Genomic DNA, 26,230 nt, shown 5'->3' with positions numbered 1-26,230 from the left:
CCTGGTGGTGGGCACTTGTAGTCCCAGCTACTTGGGAGGCTGAGGCTGGAGAATCGCTTGAACCCCAGAGGGTGGAGGTTGCAGTGATCCGAGATCGTCCCATTGCACTCCAGCCTGGGCGATAAAAGTGAAACTACAGCTCAAAAAAAAAAAAAAAAAAAAAAAAAAAATATATATATATATATATATAATATGAATACTTTTTCATATTATGAAAGCAATAGATATTCATTGTAGAAAATAGAAAATGCAAGTTGACAAAAAGAACACAAAAATCATCTGTAATTTTATCAATGAGAGAGAACACTGCGGTCATTTGGGTTAATATCTTTTTCTAGTTGTTGTTGTTTTTTTCCTAAACAACATATAGCCTTGAAAAACCAAAAAAAAAACAACTCCATCACAACAGGTATCTTTATTTCTTCCCCAGTCTGTTTTCCTGGTTCTGGGCTTCTCTGATACTAACTCCCCGCCCCCTCCCCAGGAGCCACTACAGGTGAGGACCCTTAGAGAGCATGTGGGAAGGCTTAGGAAACTCCCGGGCTTCCGGGTTTGGGGCTTCCAGATGGAGCTATTGACAGCATTCTCTCCCCCGAGGAGCTTAAAAGCACCTTCCTAGGCTTTAGTCCTGCTGTGGTTGGGTGGGGAAGGGAGTGGTCTTATGCAATAGGGCAAACCAGTCCTCACTCAGGGCTGTTTATTTAAGTGGGCAGGGATGGGTTTGGGAGAAACAACCCAGATTTTGTGTTTACTTGAACTGTTGGGACCAATAAATTTTGGAGACAACTACCCAATATAGGGAAGGTAAGATGGGTCATAAGGGATAAAATGCTGGGGGTTCCAGAGGTGAATGCCTAGAGGTCCCAGGCAAGCACCTAATCCTGCAGGGGGTTGGGGGGCTGTGAATGGGTTAGTGCCTGCCTAGCTAAAGAGGACCCTGGGCTGGGCGCAGTGGCTCACGCCTGTAATCTCAGCACCTTGGGAGGCCGAGGCGGGCAGATCACGAAGCCAGGAGTTTGAGACCACTCTGACCAACATGGTGAAACCCTGTCTCTACTAAAAATACAAAAATTAGCCAGGCATGGTGGTGGCGCCTGTGATCCCAGCTACTGGGAGGCTGAGGCAGGAGAGTCGCTTGAACCCGTGAGGCGGAGGTTGCAGTGAGCTGAGATTGCGCCACTACACTCCAGCCTGGGCAACAGAACAAGACTCCGTCTCAAAAAAAAGAGGACCCTGAACTCAGTGCCTGGATTGCCAGGTTCCCGGAGTTCTCACAAGAAGCTAGCAATATGAATTTTTTTTGTCAATGAAGTCTTCTCTTTAAATGTTGGCAACTAATTAAAGAAATTAAGCCACAGTTTGAGTCAAAGCATGATTGCAAGCTGCCGGTGCACGACGTCCGACCCGCCTTCACCAGAGATCTGCTGTGGCTTCACACAGGTTCCCCCGCCTAATTTACTTGGTGTTGCTTCCTCCCTCTGTCCCTCTCCTTGTGCGCTGACCTCTGGTGATGCTGGTGACGTAGCCTGCTTATCTGCCCACTCTTTTTTTTTTGAAACCGAGTCTTGCTGTGTTGTCCAGGCTGCAGTGCAGTGGCGCGATCTCCGCTCGCTGAAACTCCGCCTCCGGGGTTCAAGTGATTCTCTTGCCTCAGACTCCCGAATAGCTGGGACTACAGGCCTGCGCCACCACGCCTAATTTTTGTATTTTTAGTAGAAACGGCGTTTCACCATGTTAGCCAGGCTGGTCTCACGTGATTCGCCCACCTTGGCCTCCCAAATTGCTGGGATTACAGGTGTGAGCCACCGCACCGGCCATCTGCCCAGTCTTTAAAGTTGAGATCACTCCTTTCCCCTGCTTAAATTCCCTGTACCTCCCAAACTCCCAGCTTCCCCCTCACTGCTTACAAACTGAGCAGCTTGTGGATCTCAAACAAAACCCAGGATCTCCACTGCCCAGCTTCTGCTCAGTGTGATTCTGTTGTGCTTGGAACACCCACACCCATCTGCTCATCTTTTTCCAATTTTTTTATTGTGGTAAAATACAATGTAAAATTTACTATCTTAACCACTTTAAAGTATATGGTTTAGTGGCACTAAGTACATTCACATTGTTATGCAACCATCAACACCATCCACCTCCTGAGCCTGTTCCTTTTACAAAACTGAAACTCTGTGCCCATTAAGCAATAATTCTGTATTTCCCTTTCCCTAGCAACCATCATCCTACTGTCTCTGATTTTGACTACTCTGAGCATTTGAGGTAAGTGGAATCATATTTGTCTTGTTATGGCTGGCTTATTTCACTTAGCATAATGATATGTCCTTCAGGTTCACCTGTGTTGTAGCATATGTTAGAACATCCTTTTAAAGCTGAATAGCATTCCACTGTGTAGATTGTGTGTACTCCATTTTGCTTATCCATTCATTTGTTGATAGGCACTTAGGTTGATTCTAGGTTTTAGCTTTTGTGAATAATGCTATGTACATGTGTGTGCAAGAATCTCTTGGAGACCTTTACTCACCTAGTTTTTTTTTTTTTTTTTTTTTTTTTCTGAGACAGAGTCTCGTTCTGTCACCCAGGCTGGAGTGCAGAGGCACGATCTCGGCTCACCACAACCTCTGCTTCCTGAATTGAAGGGATTCTCCTGCCTCAGCCTCCTGAGTAGCTGGGATTACAGGCATGTGCCACCACGCCCCACTAATTTTTGTATTTTTAGTAGAGATGGGGTTTCACCACATTGTACAGGCTGGTCTTGAATTCCTGACCTTGTGATCCACCCATTTCAGCCTCCCAAAGTGCTAGGATTACAGGCATGAGCCACTGCGCCTGGTCAAAGTTTTTTTTCTTTTTAGATGGAATCTCACTCTGTCTCCCAGGCTGGAGTGTGAAGTGCAGTGGTGCCATCTTGGTTCACTACAACCTCCACTTCCTGGGTTCAAGCAATTCTCCTGAGCCTCCAGAGTAGCTGGGATTACAGGTGTGCACCATCATACCGGCTAATTTTTGTATTTTTAGTAGAGATGGAGTTTTGCCATGTTAGCCAGGCTGGTCTTGAACTCCTGACCTCAAATGATCTGCCCTCCTTGGCCTCCTAAAGTGCTGGAATTACAGGTGTGAGCCACCACACAGGGCCACTCACATTAGACCTTCTCCACAAAGCCACTTATTAACCTTAATGTCCACTTGACTGGCTTCTGTTTTGTTCCAGCAACCATTTTTTGGATACGTGGTACCCACAGGCAGGGCCTAGCTTGGGAGATGCTGAGATAACTAAGACCTGGTCCATGGTCTGAGAAGTCTGGTCTAGATAAAGGCAGACTCACACTAGCACAGGCTGATGTGCGCAGCAGAGCTGTGTACAGCAGGAGTGTATGGGGAGGGCAGCAATGAACTTTGGGGAGTCAGAGAAAGCTTTGTGAGCTGGAGCACGGGGTAAAGTAGAGCTTTCCAGGGCTGAGGGGACATCTGAAGGAGAGGAAACTGCCTATTCAGGGCATGGAGGTAGGCATGAAAGTTCTGAGTCATGTGGGTGAGCACAGAGCAGAGGATGGCTGGGACGCTCACTGGGATAAGGAGCAGTTTGGGGACCAGATTATTTTGTCACTGTATTTGCATCCCTGTGGCCTGCACACCAGAGTGTAAGCTCCATGAGAAGAGGAGCTGTGTCTGGGCATTCATTGCTCCATTCCTGCCACCCATCTGAGACTGAGCCCTCCCATCCTTGCAGGAATGAGAACACAGCACCTAGTAGTGGTCAGAGCGCCCCCTAGTTGCCCCCAAGAGCTCCCACCCCCCTGCCACCAGAGCTGACCTGGTCATGCCCTCCCTCTGCACATGCAAGCAGCTGTTACGAGGGGCTGCACTTTGCCAAGCATTCTCACTTGATCTCTGCCCCTCCCTGAGAGGATCTCAATTCGGGGCCAACAAACCCTTAATAAGTACTTGCTCTGTGTTGATCACTGTTCTAGGTATTAGGGTAGAGTCTCAGAACCAACCGATAATGGGGGTTGTTCCCTACTCAAGTGCGTTTTGAGCCTCGAAGGATGGATGAATGTCAGAGTAGGGGGTTAGAAGGGAAAACATGGTGCCCTATGAAATGGAACAATGGGGATGAGCCCTACTCCCTGCTGCTTACTCAACGTTTACTAAACTACCATTTACCAAGGTCACAAAGGGAGCATGGGGTGCCTGGAACCCAGACATAACTTGATGCCATCTCACAACCCAGTAGGAAGACAGTAAAGGAAGTGAGAGGTGCTCTGGGCTCAGGGTGTTGTAAGCAGACACAGGGGTGTGAGACAGGGAGTGCCCACCGCCTGGGGTTGTGTGGGAGGGTTTTGAGCTTATCCTGAGGCATGTAAAAGGGGGAGGTGGTCCAGGCCAAAAGCATGAGTCCAAAACCAGGTGTTATCCATCAAAAGGAGGCCTGTCCCAGTGTGCTACGAAGGTTCTGCTTGATCCAGGTGTTTGCCTCAGAGGTGTGTGCAGTTATGGAAATTCATGGAGATGTACACTTATAACTTCATAGATGTACATTCATGGTAGTTGTATTTCAATTGCTTAAGAGTGTTTCCCCCCACCCCCATTGTGTAAGACTAGACTCTGGGGCCATATACTTTTAGGGTTGGGGTCCTCCAATCCCAGCCCTAGGGCTTGGGGAGGCAGCTTCAATGAATTAGTTTCACCTGTAAAATGGCAACGATTGTATTGTCATTACAGGGTTGTGTGCAGCGCTAGCAACTTGAGATATGTAAAGCATTTAAATCGTGCTTCCTCTGTGCTACTCTCTATCAAATGTCTAACGATTGGCGGTGTCTGGCACAGAGGAGCTCAATGTAATTCACTGAATAAACAAGGGAATTAGCTCAAAGTATGATTTTTCGTGGCACCGGGAGGTAGCTTGAACAAATGCAGGGGTGTGGGTTGGAGTGGAGTGTCTCCACTAAAGGTTCCTGGGCAGAAGCTCAGAGCCTGGTTAGGGGATGCTGCACTCCTGCACAGGTGCCAGGGCTTCTGTGGGGAGGGAGACAGCCAGCGACATGGGCCCTAACTGGTGGAGGTAGGAGCCAAGGTTCCTGTGCACCCCCTGCCCCCAACCTCCACATGAACAGGACTGTGGAGCGCTCAGCCACTCAACAGGCTTGTGGAGAGGCTCACACCAGGAAGAAATGCTACAAAACAGCACTGCAGCCTCCCCACAGTCCTGACTCCTGTGGCCCTCTCACTCCTCCCCTCTGGTGGTCAAACCTGGCACTGCTCTCCACCCTCAGGGGCCAGGACAGTTTCGAGAGAGATTCAGAAAACCTGCTTAACAGGGCGGCCAAAGCCTAAACCAGCTGAACAGGGCGGTCCCATCTTCCCCCCAGCAAGCTGGTCCCTCTCTTGGCCCACAGAACAGAGCCAGAAACCCCACAAACTACCCTGTGGGAGGACTGGACTGTGATGTTGGAGAACCCTGCGGGGGGTGGCTGTGCGATGCAGCTGAGCCTCTCCTTGCTCTGTAGGTCTAGGCCAGGTTGGGGCTGGTCAAGGGCAAGGAGCTCAATCTTGGGGGAAGAGGAAGAGAGGATGGAGAAGCCACACTCCTCTTCACCCGTGCCACAGCATTAAATAAACAAAAAGCAACTCTTTACAGCACAAACTACACAGGGAAGTCCTCCCTCCCAGCCCTGGGCACAAAGCATGGAAGGGGAGCCCTGAAGGACAGGGTTGGGGCCTCCAGGGTCTGACACCACCCCAGGCCTCTTCCTAGCGCTGTGGGGTAGGGACAGGCAGCTTTGAACAGAGGAAACAAAACTCCAGCTTCCTCCAAACTCCTAGGCAGGCAGGTCCATCTAATATGGTACTTCTAGCCCAAGGGTTTTCTGTTCCTTTGAGACCCTTGAGCTTTCTCAGGACCTCAGCTTAGGTGGGACTTCCCCAAGAGGGGCTGGAGCCCTGGTCTCTGAGGCACAGTGGGCCTGGGAAACGGGCAAGAGTCTGATTCCAAAGTTTTTCCCAACCCAGGCCTCTGCCTTGGCAAGCAGGAAGCAGAGCCAGGTGAGCTGGCCAGACCCAGGCTCAGAGGGGCCGGGTGGTGTGGTTATAGACCAGGTGCTCCGTGTCCTCGGTAGTGGAGACAGTGGAGCCGGCAGGGGTGGGTGGTGGGTGGTGGCGGTGGCCGTGTCTGTGGAAGTTCTTACTCTGGTTCTTGAAGAAGCAGTAACCCAGGATGGTGACCACCACCACAATGCAGATGATCAGGAATGCTGCGACAGCCACCTCCACAGAGCCTGGAGGAAGAAGGGGTGGAATGAGGGGCTCCCAGGGCCTGCCTGGTTCTGACACCCATCCCCACTCTATGGAAGGGACCAAGTCAAATGGATGCCAGGTACAGAAGGACATGGACACCCGACTCAGACCTCCCACATACGGACAGATGAACAGCTCCATCCAGGAGCTCAGAGGGACTCTGGTGGGCCTCAGGTCTCAGCTCAAGTCACTCTCCTTGCAGTTAACTTGAGGGAAGGCTGGGACGCTGCTGGCAGACATCGGCACGCACTTCACTGTACTCCCTCGTCTGTGGCAGGCATCACTATTTGATTATGGGACTCTCTCTCTATAGGCCTCCTTGGCATACTTCTCAACACAGATCAGGCAGTCACAACCAATCAGGTGGAGTTGATCTGTGAATTGATACCTACGTTCCAACCTCAGTTACAGAACAGACCAAGGCTTACCTGTGGTAGGAATGGGGCTTTCCCGTCGCAGGCCAAACACATCCTTCTCTGCAGAATAACGACAAGAGGATGAGAGAGACCAGTCAGAACTAATGGCTGAAAGATTCAGCTGCTCCCCAGTGCCCAGACCCTGCAAAGCCATCCTCTCCACCCGCTACTCCAGGCACTCTGACGACGGAAGGGTGACTCCCACAGGCCTGGGGGCAGAGTGGAGGGCACTGGTTAAGCCTCCCTCTGTACATGCCCACCCTCTCACTGGCCCCACTCACTGGAGATGCCGCGACAAGATTCGAGGCACTGCTGCTCTTCCTCAAAGTTGTTCTCGTTGCCATAACAACCGCCATAGGTAAAGCGGGCACAGCGTTCGCTGAAGGGGTTGTAGTACCAGCGCGGGATACTCTCCTTGCAGAGTCCTGTGTCTGGCAGGTCCACACAGTGCCCTGGGGGGTATGGAGCAGGCTGTGGCGAGCAAGTCCATGGCCTCCCTGCCACCTTCTGCCAGGCTCTACGCTGCTGCCACCCAGCACCTCCCCACCTGTCTGAGAGGCCCCAGAAACACCTGGCCCAGCTGCAGTGGTGCCAGAAAAGGAAGACAAACCCTGGACAATAATCGTAGGCACAAAAGTAAATTGCGCTGACTCACAGTTACTTCAATTTCCTTTCAGCTTTTCTGATTGGGTCATGGTCTCAGTTTTCTAACACTGGGTGGTTTACCTCTTCTTTTTGGACAGTGTCTTGCTATGTTGCCCAGGTTGACCTCAAACTCCTAGGCCAAGCGATCCTCCCACCTCAGCCTCCCTAGTAGCTGGGATTCCAGATGTGAGCCATCACACCTGGCTGGTTTACCTTTCTTAACAAAGAGAATGGGCCTCAGGATCTGAGCCTTGGCAGGCAACAGCATCCAGCTAGAGCTGATATTATTATTTTGAGACAGGGTCTTACTCTGTCACCCAGGCTAAGTGAGGTACAGTGGTGCCATCTCAGCTGACTGCAGTATGCACCTCCCAGGTTCAAGTGATCCTCCTACCTCAGCTTCCTAAGTAGCTGCAAGTACAGGAACGCCCCACCACACCCGGCTAATTTTTGTATTTTTTGTAGAGATGGAGTTTTGCCAACTTGCCCAGGCTGGTCTCAAACTCCTGAGTGCAAGTGATCTGCCAGCCTCGGCCTCTCAAAGTCATGGGATTATAGGCATGAGCCACCATGCCTGGCAAGCTAAAACGTATTGTTTTATTATATTTATTTTTGTTGTTATTTTGAATGTTTGGCAAATAATAGTGGCTTCTCATTTATGGTAGTGTTGTCAAAGTTACTTTTTAATATATCACGTTAAAAAAGCAATTGATTAGCTGGGCGTGGTGGCTCATGCCTGTAATCCAAGCACTTTGGAGGCCAAGGCGGGCGGATCACCTGAGGTCGGGAGTTCAAGACCAGCCTGACCAACATGGTGAAACCCTGTCTCTACTAAAAACACAAAAAATAAGCTGGGCACGGTGGCGCGTGCCTGTAATCCCAGCTACTCAGGAGGCTGAGGCAGGAGAATTGCCTGAACCCAGGAGGCGGAGGTTGCAGTGAGCCGAGATCACGCCATTGCACTCCAGCCTGGGTAACAAGAGCAAAACTCCGTCTCAAAAATAAATAAACAAATAAATAAATAAATAAATAAAAGCAATTGACTGGGCCAGGTGCAGTGGTTCACGCCTGTAATCCCAGCACTTTGGGAGGCTGAGGTGGATGGATCACCTGAGGTCAGCAGTTCGAGACCATCCTGACCAAAATGGAGAAACCCCGTCTCTACTAAAAATACAAAAATTAGCTGGACATGGTGGCAAGTGCCTGTAATCCCAGATACTAAGAAGGCTGAGGCAGGAGAATCGCTTGAACCCGGGAGGTGGAGGTTGCAGTGAGCCAAGATCTTGCCACTGCACTCCAGCCTGGGCGAAAAGAGCGAGACTCTGTCTCAAAAAAAAAAAAAAAAAAAAGAATTGATTAGGTAAATAGGGTCTGAGCAGTATGTGGTGGTAGGCATAGCTGAAATTTTGAAGGTGTTCGAAGAATGAGTGATGCCTGGAAAACACAGAGCCACAGAAGAGAGCCCAGGATCCAGCCAGGAAGAAGCTGTGCATCTGGAGAACTGGGAGCCGCCCCAGCTCCTGTGCCCACGGGCCTACACACCCGCAGGCCCCTCAGGTCTGAGGATGGAAATAGTGAGGACAGCAGCTGTAGACCCAGGACACGTGGGGAGGATCTCACCTTTGTCACTGGGGAAATGGATGCTCTGGAGCTCGTCAAAGCCACTGGTGTCTGCAAAGATGAAAGGTCAGAGGCTCTGACCCCACAAGCATCTCCCAAGGGTTCAGGTCAAGGCTGTCAGGACCTCCCTGTCTGCTGCCCAACCCCCTCCATCCCCCAGGCCTCACATTTTTCACAGGTGGCCTCGTCGGAGGCATCGGGGCAGTTGGGGGTGTCATCGCACTCCAGGAAACTGTCGATGCAGCAGCCATTGCTGCAGCGGAACTGGGTGGGCTGACAGGTGCCAGAGCACACTGCGTGAGGGTGGGACGGGGGGAGGGGAGGTCAGGTTCAAGCACAGAACAAGTGCCCAGGGCCCACCCTCTACCTGGCCCTCTCTGCCCAGACACAGCACATCCCCCATTCCCTTTCTACCAACCCCACTCCTTCCCCCGCAAACTGGGCAGATTCTCATAGGAGGATGGGCTGGAAGGGGTGGAATGGTTGTGGTCCTTCCACAAACTGAGGGGAGGAATGGCTTGGGCAAAGGCAGGCTGCTCAGGGGCAAGGGGATGATATGGGCTGGAGACGTGGCAGGAGTTGGGGGATGGGGAAGGGAGTAAAGCCCACCTGGATGGCGCCTTTCCATGGAAGGGCCTGGGAGAGAGAACAGAGAAGTGAGAGGAGGCATGGCCAGGCTCCAGAGGGGATGAGATGATTGGGGTGGGTGAGTAAGGGAGAATTCCCACCGCCCACCTCCCTGGCCACAGAAGAGAGATCACTCACCCTGGGGAAAAGTCGCCTGAGCCCCAGAGCTGCCTCTCAAAGGCCCACCTTGCACACCCCGACAGGCTAGAATGCACTCTTCTTCCCGAAGGTAGTTATTCTTGTTGCCCAAGCAACCTCCATAAGTGAAACTCTTGCAGATCTGCTCCGTGGGGTCGTAGTACCAGCGTGGGAAAGAGCCCCGGCAGCGGCCCACCTTACTGGAGGCGAGGCAGTAGTCTAGGGGGGAGAGATTGTGAGGGGACCGCACAGCCAATCCGCAGAGCGAGGGCTCCAGGCACCACCTCCTCACCCCTCCCTCACCTTCTGTCTGCTTGGTGGACAGCACAGTGACTGTGATGTTGGCCGTGTCCTCTGGCTGGTCTGAGCTAGTCATTGTCAGCTGGAACAGGTAGGTGCCTTCCTTGAGTCCCCACAGCTCCACCTGGTTTGGGTCTTTCCTCTGCACACAGAAGTGGCTATCAGGCTTGGGTACCCCCAATGCCCTTGGGCTGCCCAAGGTCCTCCCAGACACACACCCACACCCCTGGGGAGGCCAGGGGGACTTGGATTAAATGGATCTTCAGCTTCTTTCCACCCCACCATCTTGGGCCACTGGTTGGCCCAGGGCCCCAGAAAGGGCTCCCAGAAGGCTATCAGGCAGAGGGCAGGGTCAGAGAGTCAGCCCAGCATCTCACCTCTACCCTGACATCAGTGTCACCCCGCAGTAGATGCCAATCTGTATTCTCCACATCCTTCAGCACCACGGGCTCCTGGGATTGTACTTTCAAATCCATGCCCGCCCACATCTTGGGGATCCCCGACCCTGGCAGGGGGAGAAAGTGAGATAAGGTCTGTTCTCACTAGATGGACCAGGCTTCTGGGAGCAAGGTGGGGTAGAGACAGTATGAGCCCCACCTAGAGCAAACTAGGACTCTGTAGCCTGCATGGGGTGCAGGTGGGAGCCCCCAACAGAACCAGCTTCTTGATCTCTATTCAGAGAGAGCATGTTTTTGGTATACTGAAGACATTTTATGTTGTAACCCACTTTGTTTCCTTTTTTTTTTTTTTTTGGTTAGAGATGGGGTCTTGCTGTTTCCCAGGCTGGAGCACAGTGACTATTGACAGACTCTATCATGGCCACTACGGCCTCAAACTCCTGGGCTCAAGCAATCCCCCTGCCTCAGCCTCCTGAGTAGCTGGGACTAAAGGTGCAATCACCATGTTTCAGCTTTCTTTCTGAAGCAAATTACTGAACTAATTGCCATCTGATCTTATTTAGAAAACACACACACACACACACACACACACACACACACACACACACACACACGAGGGGATGGGCTTGTCTCTATTTTCCACAAAAGAACACCTCAGACAGACTCGGCCTTCAGTTACAAGGGGTCCTGGGAGTCACACCCTTCCTTGAGTTGACAGTGCCTGTGTCTGAGGCTTCCCCACCTCAGGGTCAGGGCTCAGGGAGGAAGACAAGCACAGTGCAGGATCCCTGCCTGTAGGGGGCTGAATGGTGGCCCCTCAAAGATATATTCACATCTAACCCCTGGGGCCCATAAACATGACCTGATTCAGGAAGAGGGTCTTTGCAGAAGTAATTAGAATTTCCAGATGAGATCATCCTGGATTAGCTGGTTAGGTCCCAAATACAATGACCTCTAGAGTATTGTTATAAGAAACAGAAGGCTGGGCACAGTGGTTATGCCTGTAATCCCAGCACTTTGGGAGCCCAAGGTGGGCGGATCACAAGGTCAGGAGTTTGAAACCAGCCTGGCCAACATAGTGAAACCCCATCTCAACTAAAAATACAAAAAAATTAGCCGGGTGTGGTGGTGTGTGCCTGTAATCTCAGCTACTCAGGAGATTGAGGCAGGAGAATCCTTTGAACCCAGGAGGTGAAGGTTGCAGTGAACCGAGATGACACCATTGCGCTCCAACCTGGGTAACAGTGCAAGACTCCATCTCAAAAAAAAAAAGAAAAAGAAAAAGAAGAGAAAACAGAGTGAAGGAAAAGAAGGGCTCACGAAGACAGAGGCAGAGACAGGAGTGATGCCTCCACGGCCAAGGTATGCCTGGGACCCCAGAGGCTAAGAAAGGCTCCCCAGGGTCTTTGGAGGGAGCGCAGCCCTGCTGACATCTTGATTTGGGGCTTCTGGCCTTCAGAACTGTGCAAAAATAAATTTCTGTGTTCTGTTTTTTGGTTTTTTAGAGATGGAGTCTCACTCTGTCAAGCTGGAGTGCAGTGGTACAATCTCAGCTCACTGCAACCTCTGCCTCCAGGGTTCAAGCGATTCTCCTGTCTCAGCCTCCCAAGCAGCTGGGATTACAGGTGTGCACCACCATGCCCGGCTAATTTTTGTAGTTTTAGTAGAGATGGGTTTCACCACATTGGCCTGGCTGGTCTTGAACTCCTAACCGCAAGTGATCCTCCCACTTCAACCTCCCAAAGTGCTGGGATTACAGGCCTGAGCCACCGGATGTGGCCAAATTTCTGTTGTTTTAAGCCAACCGGTTTGTATTCATTTGTTACAGCAGCTCTAAGAAATTAAGGCATTGCCCTTTAGGAGATTAGTCCAGTTGGGCCGATAAGAACCCACGACATGAAGCAGTGTGGACAAAACAAGGCGGTGGACATTCCAAGAAAGGTCATGGCGGGCTGGGAACATAAGGGAAAGTATTCTGGAGGAGGGAGAAAGGATTTTTTGAGTTTTTTGTTTTTGTTCTTGTTTGGTTGTGGAGGAGAAGGTAGGTGTTGTTAAAAGTGGCAGAACACATGAGATACCAAAGCAAGGAGTTAGGAATTTGCAAGGCCAGTTCAGTGGGGACAGTAAGGAGATCGATCAGCTGAGCTTCAGTTGACCTCAAAGCACCCTGGATGCCAGGCCAGGGTGTTTGGACACAGCAGGAGTCACATTCAAACATTAAACAACTGATGGTACAGAAAGGGGACAGACACTGGCTGTGAGCAGTGGCACAGAGTCCTAGAGGCCCCAGCAGCACCAGATATTGACCTCCTAGATACATGACAAGTCCAGGAGTTCAAAGGGAGGGGCCAAGGGCTTGGGCAGCAGGGACACTCCTGAGCTCTGGGCAGCAGCTGTTTTCCCATCTGTTTGGAAGTATTCTGTGGAGCAAGGAGGCTGGCAAGCAGACCAGTGCAGTGGTCCAAGACAGATGCAACAGGAATGACCTGAATGCCAGAGCAGCCAAGCCGGGCTGATGCCTCAGGCTTCTCACCTGTCATTCTCTGGGAACTGAGAAGGAAAAGCCAGGGCACAGGCAGAAGGGAAACCGGATTTAGAGGGAACATATGGGTTAAGTCAGAGAGAAGTTAAATTTGGGAGAAGGAAGGCCACCTGGAACCAGCAGACAATGAGAGATAGGCATGGGCTGGAAATCGATCTGCAGGCATCTTTATTCACAAAGCTGCCACTGGCTGAGTGTATGCTGGGCAGCAATGCTAGGTTCTCTACCTGCAACAGCTATACCCAGGGTTGGCACTAGGCCTGCAGGCCAAGTTCAGCCCACCATCTCTCTCTCTTTTTTTTTTTTTTGAGACAGAGTCTCGCTCTGTCACCCAGGCTAGAGTGCAGTGGCACGATCTTGGCTCACTGCAACCTCCACCTCCCGGGTTCAAATGATTCTCCTGCCACAGCCTCCCGAGTAGGTGAGACTACAGATGAGTGCCACCACACCCAGCTAATTTTTTGTATTATTAATAGAGACAAGGTTTCACTGTGTTAGCCAGGACAGTCTCGATCTCCTTTCCTCGTGACCCACCCGCGTCAGTCTCCCAAAGTGCTGGGATTACAGGCGTGAGCCACCACGCCTGGCCCCACCATCTCTGATATTTTGGAATGGATGAAAAAACAAAAGGAGAATCATTTTTCATGACATCTGAATAGCACACAAAATTCAAATTTGTGTCCATCAGCTGGAACACAGCCTTGCCCACACATTTACATGTTGTGTATGGCTGCTTTCAACAGCAGAGCTGTTGTGGGACCATACTGCCCACAAAGCCTAATAATTTCTATTTAGATCTTTCAGAAAAAGTTTATTGACCTCTGGAGTCCATCATGTACCTTCATAACCAGCCCGCCACACCTACATTCTCACCCTCTTTTCAGATGAGAATATTGACACCAGAAAGATTAAATGACTTGCTCAGAGTCATTCAGTTTCTAAAGGCAGGGCTGGGATTTGAACCAAGGTCTGCCAGACTCCACAGTGAATGCTGTCTCCAAAACATAATCCTATAGGTTATCTGCCAACTCAGAGGTATAATTTTAAATGTTCTTTTAATCTTGGGTTTTTAAATTTTGCTTTTTTAGTTAAAGTAATACATTTATGATACAAAATTCAAAAGGTGGCTATGTGTGGTGGCTCACACTTGTAATCCCAGCACTTTGGGAAGCTGAGGCAGAAGGATGGCTTGAGCCAAGGAGTTTGAGACCAGTTTGGACAAGGTAGTGAGATCTCGTTATCTACAAAATAAAAAATTAGCTAGATGTGGTGGCTACTTAGCTATTCAAGAAGCTGAGGTTGGGAGGATCACTTCAGCCTGTGAGGGCAGGGCTGCAGCGAGCTGTGGTTCCACCAGTGTGCTGCAGCCCGGGTGACAGACTCGATCTCAAAAAAAAAAACAGAAAAAACCAAAAGGTACAAAAAGTTAGTGAAAATTAAGTCACCTCTTCTCCTTAAGAAGAAATCTTCTCGGCCAGGTACGGTGGCTCACGCCTGTAATCCTAGCAGTTTGGGAGGCCGAGGTGGGTGGATCACCTGAGGTCAGGAGTTCAAGACCAGCCTGGCCATCGTGGTGAAACCCCATCTTTAAAAAAAAATAAAAATAAAAATAGGGCCGGGCGCGGTGGCTCAAGCCTGTAATCCCAGCACTTTGGGAGGCCGAGGTGGGTGGATCACGATGTCAAGAGATCAAGACCATCCTGGTCAACATGGTGAAACCCCGTCTCTACTAATACAAAAAAAAAAATTAGCTGGGCATGGTGGCGCGTGCCTGTAATCCCAGCTACTGATTACAGGCTGAGGCAGGAGAATTGCCTGAACCCAGGAGGCGGAGGTTACGGTGAGCCAAGATCGCGCCATTGCACTCCAGCCTGGGTAACAAGCGAAACTCCATCTCAAAAAAAAAAAGTCAAAAAATAAATAAATAAATAAATAAAAATAAATAATAAATAATAAATAAAAAAGAAGGAATCTTCTCCATCAGATTTCCTTTTTTTTTGAGACGGAGTTTCGCTCTTGCTGCCAAGCTGGAGTGCAATGGCATGATCTCGACTTACTGCAACTTCCGCCTCCCAAATTCAAGTGATTCTTCTGCCTCAGCCTCCAGTGTAGCTGGGATTATAGGTGCCTGCCTGGCTAATTTTTATTTTTAGTAGAGACAGGGTTTGTTTCTCTGTGTTGGTCAGGCTGGTCTCAAATTCCCAACCTCAGGTGATCTGCTTGCCTCAACCTCCCAAAGTGCTGGGATTACAGGTATGAGCCACCATGCCCAGCCCACCCAGGCGTGATCTCAGCTCACTACAACCTCCACCTCCCAGGTTCAAGCAATTCTCCTGCCTCAGCCTCCCAAGTAGCTGGGATTACAAGCATGTGCCAACATGCCCAGCTAATTTTTGTATTTTTAGTAGAGACAGAGTTTCACCATGTTACCCAGGCTGTTCTCAAACTCCTGACCTCAGGTAATCCACCCACTTCAGCCTTCCAAAATGCTGGATTACAGGCATGAGCCACTGCAACCAGCTCCATCAGGTTCCTTACCCCAAAGGTATCCAGTTTTACTAGTATGTGTGTGTGTGAGAGCATATCAAGAGACGGTATCTGAATTCACAGGCATGAGTTCTTCATCTTGTTTTGCCTTTAATATACATTAGAAATTGTTCCATAGCAACACATAGTTTCTTTTGTTGTTGCTCTATCATATTCAGTATATAAATGTACCACAATTTACAATTATTTAACCAGTCCCTACCAGTTTCCTGATTTAGATTTTCTGTCTTTCTCCCCTAAGAATTAAACCATGCTGCCTTAGGGTTTTTTATTATGAAAACAACGTCAGAGTATTCAATTATAGGATGTGTTGACAGACAATGCAATTATTTCCAAATCTTTGTTATTATAAACAATTCGGCCAAGCACCGTGGCTCACCCCTGTAGACCCAGCACTTGAGAGGCCAAGTCTGGCGGATCACCTGAGGTCAGGAGTTTGTGACCAGCCTGGCTAAAAAGGTGAAACCCCATTTTCTACTAAAAATACAAAAAATGAGTCAAGCGTGGTGGTGCGCATTTGTAATCCCAGCTACTTGGGAGGCTGAGGCAGGATAATCAGTTGAACCTGGGAGGCAGAGGTTGCAGTGAGCTGAGATCCCACCATTGCACTCCAGCTTGGGCAACAGAAGCAAAACTCCGTCTCAAAAACAAAAACAAAAAAAAACTAAATTTTTTTTTTTCACCGCCACTGCCTCCCTAAAAATTTTAAAAATAAAAAATAAACAATGCCACACTGGCTGGGAGTAGCTGGCTGGTAAGTTGTTTGATCTGTATATAGGTACAGCTACAAGATGAATTCCTACAAGTGGAACTGTGTCCAGGGTTATATGCACTTAGGTTCGGTAGATTTTGCCCAACTACCCTCCACAGAGGCTCTTTAGAGAGTTTTTTCAAGTGTTAGAGTGAATCCAAAGAAAGAAGAGAAGGTAAAGAGGTAAGAACAGCTGGTAGGAGGCTGAGTCACAGGGATTCCTCTTTGATGAGGCAGAGAAAGCAGAGCCAGTGGGGGACTCACAGAAGGTGGTTCCAGAGGTGAGAAGACCAGGATGCACAGTGACAGCAAAACGGATGGGAAGGGAGAGGTTTCAGGAAGAAACATGTTGACTGTTTCAGAGACCTACAAAAATAATAAAAAGAGTACTGGGTTCCAGGGATTAGGGGAAATAAGACAGGGGTGAGCAGTAACAAAAAGTGGCTGTCTGGAAGCAACCTCCCAGCCCAGGGGTTTGGCTGACAAGCAGGAGAGCACCCTGAGAGCACCTGCCTAGGGAGTAGTGAGGTGGGAGGAGCCCGGTCCTCCTTCCCTCCTTGCATTTCATAGACAGAAGACAGACTACTTAGCAGTATACCCAGCAGACAGACAGGCTAGCCCCACCAGGCCTCTACAGTGAAGTAGAAGGCAGAGTGATGCATCAGACTTTGAGCTCAATCAGGGGCTGAATCCTCCCACACACAACTCAGTCCTCTCCAAGCCCCAGCCGCCAGGACCAAGGAGCAGGTACTGCCTTACCACTCCCTTCTTCCCACCCTCAAGAGAGCAAAGGGCTAGAGTGGCAATAAAACCAGCCCCTCCCTCGGTTACCAAGTCTCAGGACCTCAGGGAAGTGCAGACTCTGCCTCCTAAGCCACTCCTTTGTAGGACTGGGGAGGAGGACGGGTGGGGGAAGAGAAGCGGAGAGGAGGAAGTACAAGCTGCTGAGCCTCCAGCTGCAGGAATCCATACTGGACTGGCCTGGCCACAGGCAGAAAGAGGAACAAACAAACCCATTCTGGGGAGAATATCTATGTAATAGGAGAATCAAAGGTTTGGAAGCCCTCAGCACCCACAACCCACCCAACCTGCCTCATCCACCCTAGCCCTTATGGCTCTACCCTGTCATTACCCACCTCCAACCTCTCTCTAACTGGACTCAGCTGAGAATAAATCCCTTGACACACACACAGCTTCTCCCACTTCCCAAAGCACTGCAGCACTCTAAAAATGGCCTAGAATGGCCTGGAGTTCATTCTCAGTCCAAGCCCTACCTGCCTCCCTCAGTGTCCCAGGAAATCCCCACTCCACCCTCTCTTGTGGCAAACGGGCAGGTCCTAGGGGTTTCCAGATGAGGATGGCTGGTCTCAAGACCACCTGGCCACAGTCCAGCTCAGCTCCCTGTGACCAGACTCCAGAGCTTCAGACTCTGGCCCTGGAGAGGGACTCCTTGGGGCCTCTGTGGAGCAGGAAGGGCATGGGCAACTCAGGTCAGTAAGAGTCATCACCACCTACACTTTCTGCTACTTCCTTGTGGAACAGGCTCCAGCCCTGGTCCAGTGGGACTTGGTAGCCCAGCCTGGCCCACAGACATGTCTCCCTCCCATCCCCAGGAATCCCCATCTCACCTCTCCTCAGAGACCCAGGAGAGCTACTGGAAGGATAGGGAGAAAGGAGGACCCTTAGCCTGGAAGAGAGACTAGCCCAGGAAAAGGCAGCGGGGGAAAGTCCTTTCTCCACTTTCCAGAATGGAGACCACCCCCAGATGTGGCCCCAGCCCAGTTCTGGCCCTCAGACTCCCCAGTTTTCAGTTTTGTTATCCACTGGGCTATGTTGGGTCAGAATGCTAGGTTTCTACCAGAGAGGTGGTCTTGTGTGAAAAAAAGCACAGGACTTTTGGAGGTCTCCCCTGGGGTGAATCCTAGGCCTATCATTTATAGGCAGTGTTACTATGGACAAATTTTTTTTTTTTTTTTTTTTTTTTTGAGATGGAGACTTGCTCTGTCGTCCAGGCTGGAGTGCAGTGGCATGATCTCAGCTCACCACAACCTCCATCTCCCAGGTTCAAGCAATTCTCGTGCCTCAGCCTCCCAAGTAGCTGAGATTACAGGCACATGTCACCATGCCTGGCTCATTTTTGTATTTTTAGTAGAGATAGGGTTTCACCATGTTGGTCAGGCTTGTCTAGAAACGTTGACCTCCTAATCTGCCTGCCTCAGCCCCCCAAAGTGCTGGGATTACAGGTGTGAGCCACCATGCCCAGCCTACCCTGGGCAAATTCTTTAGCATGGGAGTCTCGGTTTCCTAATCTAAAAAGTGGGATGACTGCTAGTAGCACCCTTTTTGGAGGCTGTTGTGATGAGGCCTGAGTGAGAGGATGTGGCACAGCAATCAGTAAACTGTAAAGTGCTCACAGAGGTTATCAGAGGTGACCCGCCCCTGTGCTGGAGCCCCACCTAGCCAGAACAGCAGGTGGAGAGAATGGGGAACCAAGGTTCTGGACTGGCCCTTATCCGAGCAGACTGTTCAGTTGGGAAGGAAAGAGGAGGAGCCCTGGCCTCCACTTTGCCCTTATCCATGGATGTAAACAAGGCTTGGCTACCAGATCTAAGCAGGGAGAGCCCTGTCTGGCTCATGCGCAGACAAACACACCTGCCTGGACAGCTGACATCCCTTCCCTACTAGGTATACATACCAACAGCCTGACTCACCCACAACCCTTCTCATCCCCCACCCCAAAGACTCTAGGCTTCTGTGCCCACAACATCACTCCTCTCCCTTTGGGTCAGCCGCAGACTGGGCTTGTCTTCTAGTCTCAAATCTGGCAGTCTTCCTAGACCACCAAAAGGCCAATCCATTCCTAGGGGATAGAGAGAGGCTAGCTAGTCCCAAATCCAGCCAGTGGAGAAGACTATGGCCAGGCTCACCTGACAGGGCATCAGTGTGCCTAGACCAGCGCTTGGCCAGGATGCCTTTCTAGTCACCAGACCTTCCAGACAGCTCACTCCCTCAATCAGCCTATCAGTGCCAGAGGTCAGGAGTCCTGGGGACTGACTCTCCCCTCCAGTACACACAGCCCAGAGCTAAAGGCCTCTCTGTGAGCCCCAGCCCATCACCTCTGAACATCCTGAGTCCAGGAGCCAAAGTCTGGGCTCTGCCCTTCTCACTCATGTCCTCTTTCCTTTGTTTACTGTTAGTACTGCCTACTTCTAAGGAGGGCTTGGGGTAGAAGTGGAGTCCCCTGGCTGGCTGCAGTGGCTCACACCTGTAATCCCAACACTGTGGGAGGCCAAGGCAGGTAGATCACCTGAGGTCAGGAGTTCCAGACCAACCTGGCCAACACAGTGAAACCCGGTCCCTACTAAAAATACAAAAATTAGCTGGAAGTGATGGCAGGTGCCTCCCTGCTACTCAGGAGGCTGAGACAGGAGAATCACTTGAACCCAGGAGACGGAGGTTGCAGTAAGGTGAGATCATGCCATTGCACTCCAGCCTGGGCAACAAGAGTCAGACTCTGACACACACACACACACACACACACACACACACACACACACACACACGCACACACAAAAAAAGAAGAAGTGGACTCTCCTTAAGTCCTCTCTGATGTTCGCCTCCCCTGGGACTCCATAACCGATCCCTTTTCTGAGTCTCTCCAAACCCATCCATCCTGGCACCCTCCTCCTTACCTCCAAACCCCTGGGTCCGCAGCTGGCGGTAGGAGCGGTACACTTCCCTCGTGAGGTAGTTGATGAACCCCTCCCTGGGTGCGAACTTGCACACGAAGTTCTGCTCATAGAGGCAGTTGATGAGGAAGCAGGCAGCGATGGCGTCCTCCCCGTGGTCGGGCTGCAGCTCCACCAGCGCCAAGTTGCAGTTCTGGGTGGTGCAACAGGCGCGCACACAGTCCCAGCCCCGGCGCACGGTGGGGGACTCCAGGAAGGTGGCTCCGTTGCTGACCGAGGCGTTGGTGTCCAGCACGAAGTCAGGCACCCCGGCGGTAAAGCGGTTCAGGCAGTCGGCTCCCGCGGGCAGCCCAGGGGGAGCGGGCGGCGGCCCGGCCTGGGTGCCTGGGAGGCCGAGCGCGCACAGAAGCCACACGGAGACGGCAGGGATGCGGGCCGGGGCGAGGCAGGCGCGCGCCATCATCCTCGCAGGGGCCGTCGCCTTCCTCCCCAGGGGGGTCACCTTCAGAGTGCGGGCCTCTGGGTTCCGAGGGTGCTGGTAACCTGAGAGAAGGGAGGGGACAGAGGAGGAGACACACCTGATCAGCCGGGGAGACTTCGGAGGAGGCGGGCCGGCCGGGAGGAAGCGGCGCGGGGCGGGGGGGTGGGGTGGACCGGAGCACCCCGGGAGCGAAGAGGGCGCACGGGACCGGCCCTCCCACGTGCCCTCCAGGGACCCGGCAGCCAGACGGACGAACAGACGAACAGACAGACCGCTAGGGAGCTCACGTACCCGGACACATGCACGAGCGCAGAACAAAGGGCCGGACATGCTCCAGCCGACTCCGCCTGCTCCTGGGCCTCGCGCGCCGGTGCCCCGGTTACCTGCGCAGGTGAGTTGGGTGGGGCCGGGCCCTCCGAGGTTCCGGTCCCGGCTTCCTGCGCGGCTCGGGCTGCGGCTTCCGCCCCGGTGCTCGGAGCGCTGGGGCTCGGCCGCCTTCTCCCCCTAGTTTCTGGTGAAACTGAGTCAGCGCCGTCGGGGCGGGGCGGACATTAACCCCTTCGCCGCTGGCCCCGCCCACGCCTGATGCGCCCGGCCGCCTCCCTGGCGGAGCTCCAGGCCCGGTCAGCCCTGCGGCCCGACAGCCCCGGCGCCTCTCCAGCAGCCAGCTCCCCGAAGGGGCTCGCAGGCTCCACCCAGTCCAGCCTCGCGAGGAGGCCCGCGCCCGAAGCGCATCCACAGCCCGGAGGGGACGCGGCCGGGACGCTAGGGTCCGGCCTCTGGGGCGACGGCCTCCCTCCTTCCTTTCTGGCCGGGGACTGCATTCCCAGCCCGAGACCTGAGGCCGGATGCAAATAATCTCTCCGGCCCTCGGGAAATCATTTACATTTCGTGGCGACAAGGGAACCCAGAAGATGCGTGGCTGCACCTGTTGATAACTGGGATCCCGGATGTCTGCCCCAGTGTCAGCTCCGGGAAGCCCTCCCTGCTGTCTGGGTGAGAAACAGAGGCGATTCCCCGCGTCCAGGCTGCCCTGAGTGCTCCATGGGGCTTCCCTGTTGTTTGAGGCCCCTCCTTTTCTTGTTTGTGCAGTTCGGTCCATTCCCTGATACGGCTCGTTGGACTGCTGCCCCCTTTCCTGGAGCCTAGGCTTCCTCTTTCACAAAGGGATGCTTCTGGCCACTCTCTTCGGGGAAGTGTCATCCTTGAAAGGCTGGAGCTTCCAGTTCACCAAGTAGCTGAGTTAATGCTTTTCACGAAACCGTGGACTCCTTGAAGTTAAGCTTATTGCTCTTCCTGAGTAAAGAACTTTTTTTTTTTTTTTTGAGACAGAGTCTAGCTCTGTTGCCAGGCTGGAGTAGCTGGGATTATAGGCACGCACCACCACGCCCAGTGAATTTTTGTATTTTTAGTGGAGTCGGGGTTTCACCATGTTGGCCAGGATGGTCTTGATCTCCTGACTTCAGGTGATCCACCTGCCTCGGCCTCCCAAAGTGCTGGGATTACAGGTGTAAGCCCCAGCTGAGTAAAGAACTCTTAAAGAGACCATTCTCTGCAAGGCAAGGGTCTGAACAGGTGAAGGACAGATGCAGGTAGGGCTGGAGGAGGGAATCCCATAGCCTGCTCTCTTAAAATAGAGATTCCAAACCTTTTCCTGATGGCTTAACAACCCCCAACCCAGTGGGAACATTATTCCCAGTTTCTCATTCAAAGCAGCTTTGCCTAGCAGATCCTGTGGCCAACCCTTGGGTGTTGCTGAACTGCAACACCCTCCAGCTGCTCACATGATGAGTGTTGGGGTGGGAATTGGGCCTGTTTCCCCTTCTCTGGATTTTTAGGGTTTATCCACAGCGCCTGGTACACTGGTGGATATAGAGCAATGATGGTATGCTGGGAATGAAGCAAATGATTTTGCAGTCACTGGGAACAAAGGGTTTTGTTGTGATTTGATTTCCCCTTATAGCTAACACATTCAAGATTTTTTTTTTTTTTTTTTTTTTTTTAGATGGAGTCTTACTCTGTCACCCAGGCTGGAGTGCAATGGCATGATCTCAGCTCACTGCAACCTCCACCTTCTGGGTTCAAGCGATTCTCTTGCCTCAGCTTCCCAAGTAGCTGGGCTTACATGTGAGTGCCACCACGCCCGGCTAATTTTTGTATTTTTAGTAGAATTGCGGTTTCACCATCTTGGCCAGGCTGCTCTCAAACTCCTGACCTCAGGTGATCCACCCCCCTCAGCCTCCCAAAGTGCTTGGATTACAGGCATGAGCCACTGTGCTTGACCTCAAGAATCTTAACACAGGGGAATATTACCTTATGGTAATATTACATTACTATAGATTTATCATTACATCCATTATACACACCACTATAAAAACCAACATGAATTTGCCACTGACAATGCCCAAACTCTGTTCCTAAGCACTGCCCACACATTACCCTTTACTCAAAACAAACCTACTGAGGTACTATTTTTAACCCCATTTTACAAATGAGTAAACAGGCTCAGACAGTTAAACTGACTTGTCAGGTCATTCAGCAGTGAAGTGGCAGAGTAAGGTTTGGAGCCCAGGTAGGCCCCTCCAGGTGCTTGACATAATATTGCTAATGCTCAGGACAACTCTGGAAGCTGTTTCCATTTTGCAGAAAGGTTCACTGACTCCATCAAGGTCAGGTAGTGAATGAAGAGTGGAGACAGGTTGTAGCGAAGTTGAGCTTGTGAGCTTCAAACTCAGACTACTGGATTTAGCTTTTGCATATGCCACTTACTATCCCTGTGGCCTTATGGAAGTTATTTGATCTCTCTGCCTTAGTCTCCTTGAATGGGAAGTGGGGCTTCATAGGGTTTGTTATGGGGATTAAATGAGTTAATGCAGATAACGCATTTGACACCATGAGTGCTCAATAAATGTTGTTTGAAAACAACAACAAAAACATTTGCTGGTGCGTAGGCAGAGAAAAGGGAAGCTTATACCCTGTTGGTGGGCATATAAATCAGTTCAGCCCTGTGGAAAGCAGCTTGGAGATTTCTCAAAAACTTAGAACTACCATTCAACTCAGCAATCCTGTTACTGGGTATATACCCAAAGGAAAATATATTGTTCTTCCAGAAAGACACCTGCACTTGTACGTTCATCACAGCACTATTCACAATAGCAAAGACATGGAATCAACCTAGATGCCCATCAGTGATGGAGTGGATAAAGATGATGTACTTTATACACACGATGGAATACTATGCTGCCACAAAATAAACAAAATCATGTCCTTTCCAGCAATATGAATGCAGCTGGAGGCCATTATTCTAAGCAAATTAAGGCAGGAACAGAAAACGAAATACCGCATGTTCTCATTTAAAAATGGGAGTTAAACATTGAGTACACATGGACATAAAGATGGAACAATAAGCCGGGTGCGGTGGCTCACGCCTGCAATCCCAGCACATTGGGAGGCTGAGGCGGGCGGATCACCGGATCAGTGGTTCGGGACCAGCCTGACCAACATGGTGAAACCCCGTCTCTACTTAAAAATACAAAAATTAGCCGGGCATGGTGGCACACACCTGTAATACCAGCTACTTGGGAGGCTGAGGCGGGAGAATTGCTTGAACCCAGGAGTTAAAGACCAGTCTGGGCAACATGGTGAGACCCCGTCTATATAAAAAAATACAAAAAGTTAGCCAGGTGTAGTGGCACATGCCTGTAGTACCAGCTACTCAGGAGGTTGAGGTGGGGGGATTACTTGAGGTGGGGGGATTACTTGAGCCAGGAAGGTTGAGGCTGCAGTGAGCTATGATCACACCACTGCACTCCAGCCTGGGTGAAAGAACTAGACCCTGTCTCAAAAATAAATGAAGTTGTAAGGATTTAAAAAAAAAAAAAAAGTCACAGAGGCCAGGCGCATTGTCTCATGCCTGTAATCCCAACACTTTGGGAGGCCAAGGTGGGTGGATCACGAGGTTAGGAGTTCGAGATCAGCGTGGCCAACATGGTGAAAACCCATCTCTACTAAAAATATAAAAATTAGCTGGGTGTGGTGTCAGGCACCTATAATCCCAGCTACTCAGGAGGCTAAGGCAGGAGAATCGCTTGAACCTGGGAGGCGGAGGTTGCAGTGAACTGAGATCGCACCATTGCACTCCAGCCTGAATTAGGAAAAAAAAAAAAAAAAAAAGAGTGACAGAGCCAGGATTGTATTAGAAGTCTTTCTGACATTAAAAGCCACACTTTCCATACTACCTTTTGCTGCTTCTTACATACCAAAAAGAAAAACTCCATGTGAAGAGAAGAAAGACTGTAAGGTATTCCATCAAAGTAGTGAAAGTGATGATATTTGAATGGTGACTATAGGGTAACATTTCTTCTTTCTAGTTTTCTCATCAGTGAACATGGGAAGCTTCCATAATGAAGAGTAAGACACACCATGATGACCTCCACATACTGTATTTGATGACAGACTTCCTTAGTAATCACTCACATTCATCTCCTCTTGTCTTTTCCCACTGCTGCCCCTTTTTTTTTTTTTTTGAGACGGAGTTTCGCTCTTGTTACTCAGGCTGGAGTGCAATGGCGCGATCTCGGCTCACCGCAACCTCCACCTCCTGGGTTCAGGCAATTCTCCTGCCTCAGCCTCCTGAGTAGCTGGGATTACAGGCATGCACCACCATGCCCAGCTAATTTTTTGTATTTTTAGTAGAGACGGGGTTTCACCGTGTTGACCAGGATGGTCTCGATCTCTTGACCTTGTGATCCACCCACCTTGGCCTCCCAAAGTGCTGGGATTACAGGCGTGAGCCACCGTGCCCGGCACTGCTGCCCTTGATCTAGGCTCTGTGCCAGCTTCCTGATGAAACTCCAGGAGGCCGCCCTGCACACTGTCATGTGGTTCCCTCCTCTAGCCCTGCCTTCATCTGTCCCTCACCTGTTCAGACTCTCAGTGATCTTCAAGAACTTCTTTGGCAAGCTGTACAGGGCCAACTGTTCCCTGGATGGACTCATGAAATTGAGTATTTGCATAGGCAGAGAGTATCATAACTGTCAGAGGAGACTTCCCCTGGCTGGGCACCATGGCTCATGCATGTAGTCCCAACATTTTGGGAGGTCAAGGCAGGAGGATTGCTTGAAGTCAGGAATTCAAGACCAGCCTGAGCAATATAGTGTCTAAAAAAATACATTAAAAAAAAAATCCTTCCCCTTACATATAGCAAACTGAGGCCCAAAGATTTGGCCTTAGTTTGTTCATAGACACAGGGCCAGCTCCAGACCTCAGGTCTCTTTGCCAATCTTAGGCCCTTTCCATGATTTGAGCTGCCTTCCTGCAAAGTATTTGCAAATGATTTTGTTTTCTAATTCTACACTTCAGGCCCAAGGGGAATTTACTCTTTTCTTTTTTTTTTTTTCTTTTTTTTTTGAGATGGAATCTTACTTTGTTGCCTAGGCTGGAGTACAGTGGCATGATCTCGCCTCACTGCAACCTCTGCCTCCCAGGTTCAAGTGATTCTCCTGCCTCAGCCTCCCAAGTAGCTGGGACTGCAGGTGTCTGCCACCACACCTGGCTAATTTTTTTACTTTTTTATTTTTTGGTGGAGACTGGGTTTCACCATGTTGCCCAGGCTGGTCTCGAACTCCTGACCTCAAGTGATCCGCCTTGGCCTCCCAGAGTGTTGGGATTACAGGCATAAGCCATCATGGCCGGCCAAGGCCTTGTAGCTCTTTCCTTAGGCCATGTAGCTCACTCTTTTTCTTTCTTTCTTTTTTATTTATTTATTTTTGAGACGAAGTCT

General features: G+C 50.8%; 2 protein-coding genes across 5 annotated transcripts in view; one reads left to right on the top strand and one right to left on the bottom strand.

Moving 5' to 3' along the window:
• Positions 1-2,009: 2,009 nt before the first annotated feature.
• SPINT1 (serine peptidase inhibitor, Kunitz type 1) lies at positions 2,010-20,970 on the bottom strand. Of its 4 annotated transcripts, none has more exons than XM_064374855.1 (11): positions 20,740-20,970; positions 19,971-20,510; positions 10,418-10,545; positions 10,044-10,182; positions 9,741-9,959; positions 9,585-9,611; positions 9,143-9,268; positions 8,976-9,026; positions 6,992-7,162; positions 6,723-6,770; positions 2,010-6,275 (listed from the first exon to the last, which is right to left on the bottom strand). In XM_064374855.1, the coding sequence occupies exons 1-11, from the start codon at positions 20,747-20,749 to the stop codon at positions 6,064-6,066; spliced, it is 1,671 nt and encodes a 556-aa protein (XP_064230925.1). In that variant the 5' UTR covers positions 20,750-20,970; the 3' UTR covers positions 2,010-6,063. The 4 variants fall into 4 exon arrangements, with proteins under 4 accessions (XP_064230925.1, XP_064230926.1, XP_064230927.1 ...); XM_064374856.1 differs by having other exon boundaries at positions 9,789-9,959; positions 20,740-20,821; XM_064374857.1 differs by lacking the exon at positions 9,143-9,268 and having other exon boundaries at positions 20,740-20,821.
• The window catches only part of PPP1R14D (protein phosphatase 1 regulatory inhibitor subunit 14D), a 28,547-nt gene continuing 23,054 nt past the window's right edge, over positions 20,738-26,230 (top strand). Inside the window, exon 1 of the mRNA XM_064374859.1 lies at positions 20,738-20,839. The gene's annotated coding sequence lies outside the window, so the exon portion shown is untranslated. The remainder of the gene's footprint in view (positions 20,840-26,230) is intronic.

The sequence above is a fragment of the Aotus nancymaae genome, unplaced genomic scaffold, assembly GCF_030222135.1.
Source record: "Aotus nancymaae isolate 86718 unplaced genomic scaffold, 86718_ANA_hifiasm-v0.15.2.pri h1tg000011l, whole genome shotgun sequence".
NCBI classification, from domain to species: domain Eukaryota; kingdom Metazoa; phylum Chordata; class Mammalia; order Primates; family Aotidae; genus Aotus; species Aotus nancymaae.
Note: the sequence above shows the minus strand (reverse complement) of the source record. Positions and strands in the feature narration are given on the sequence as shown.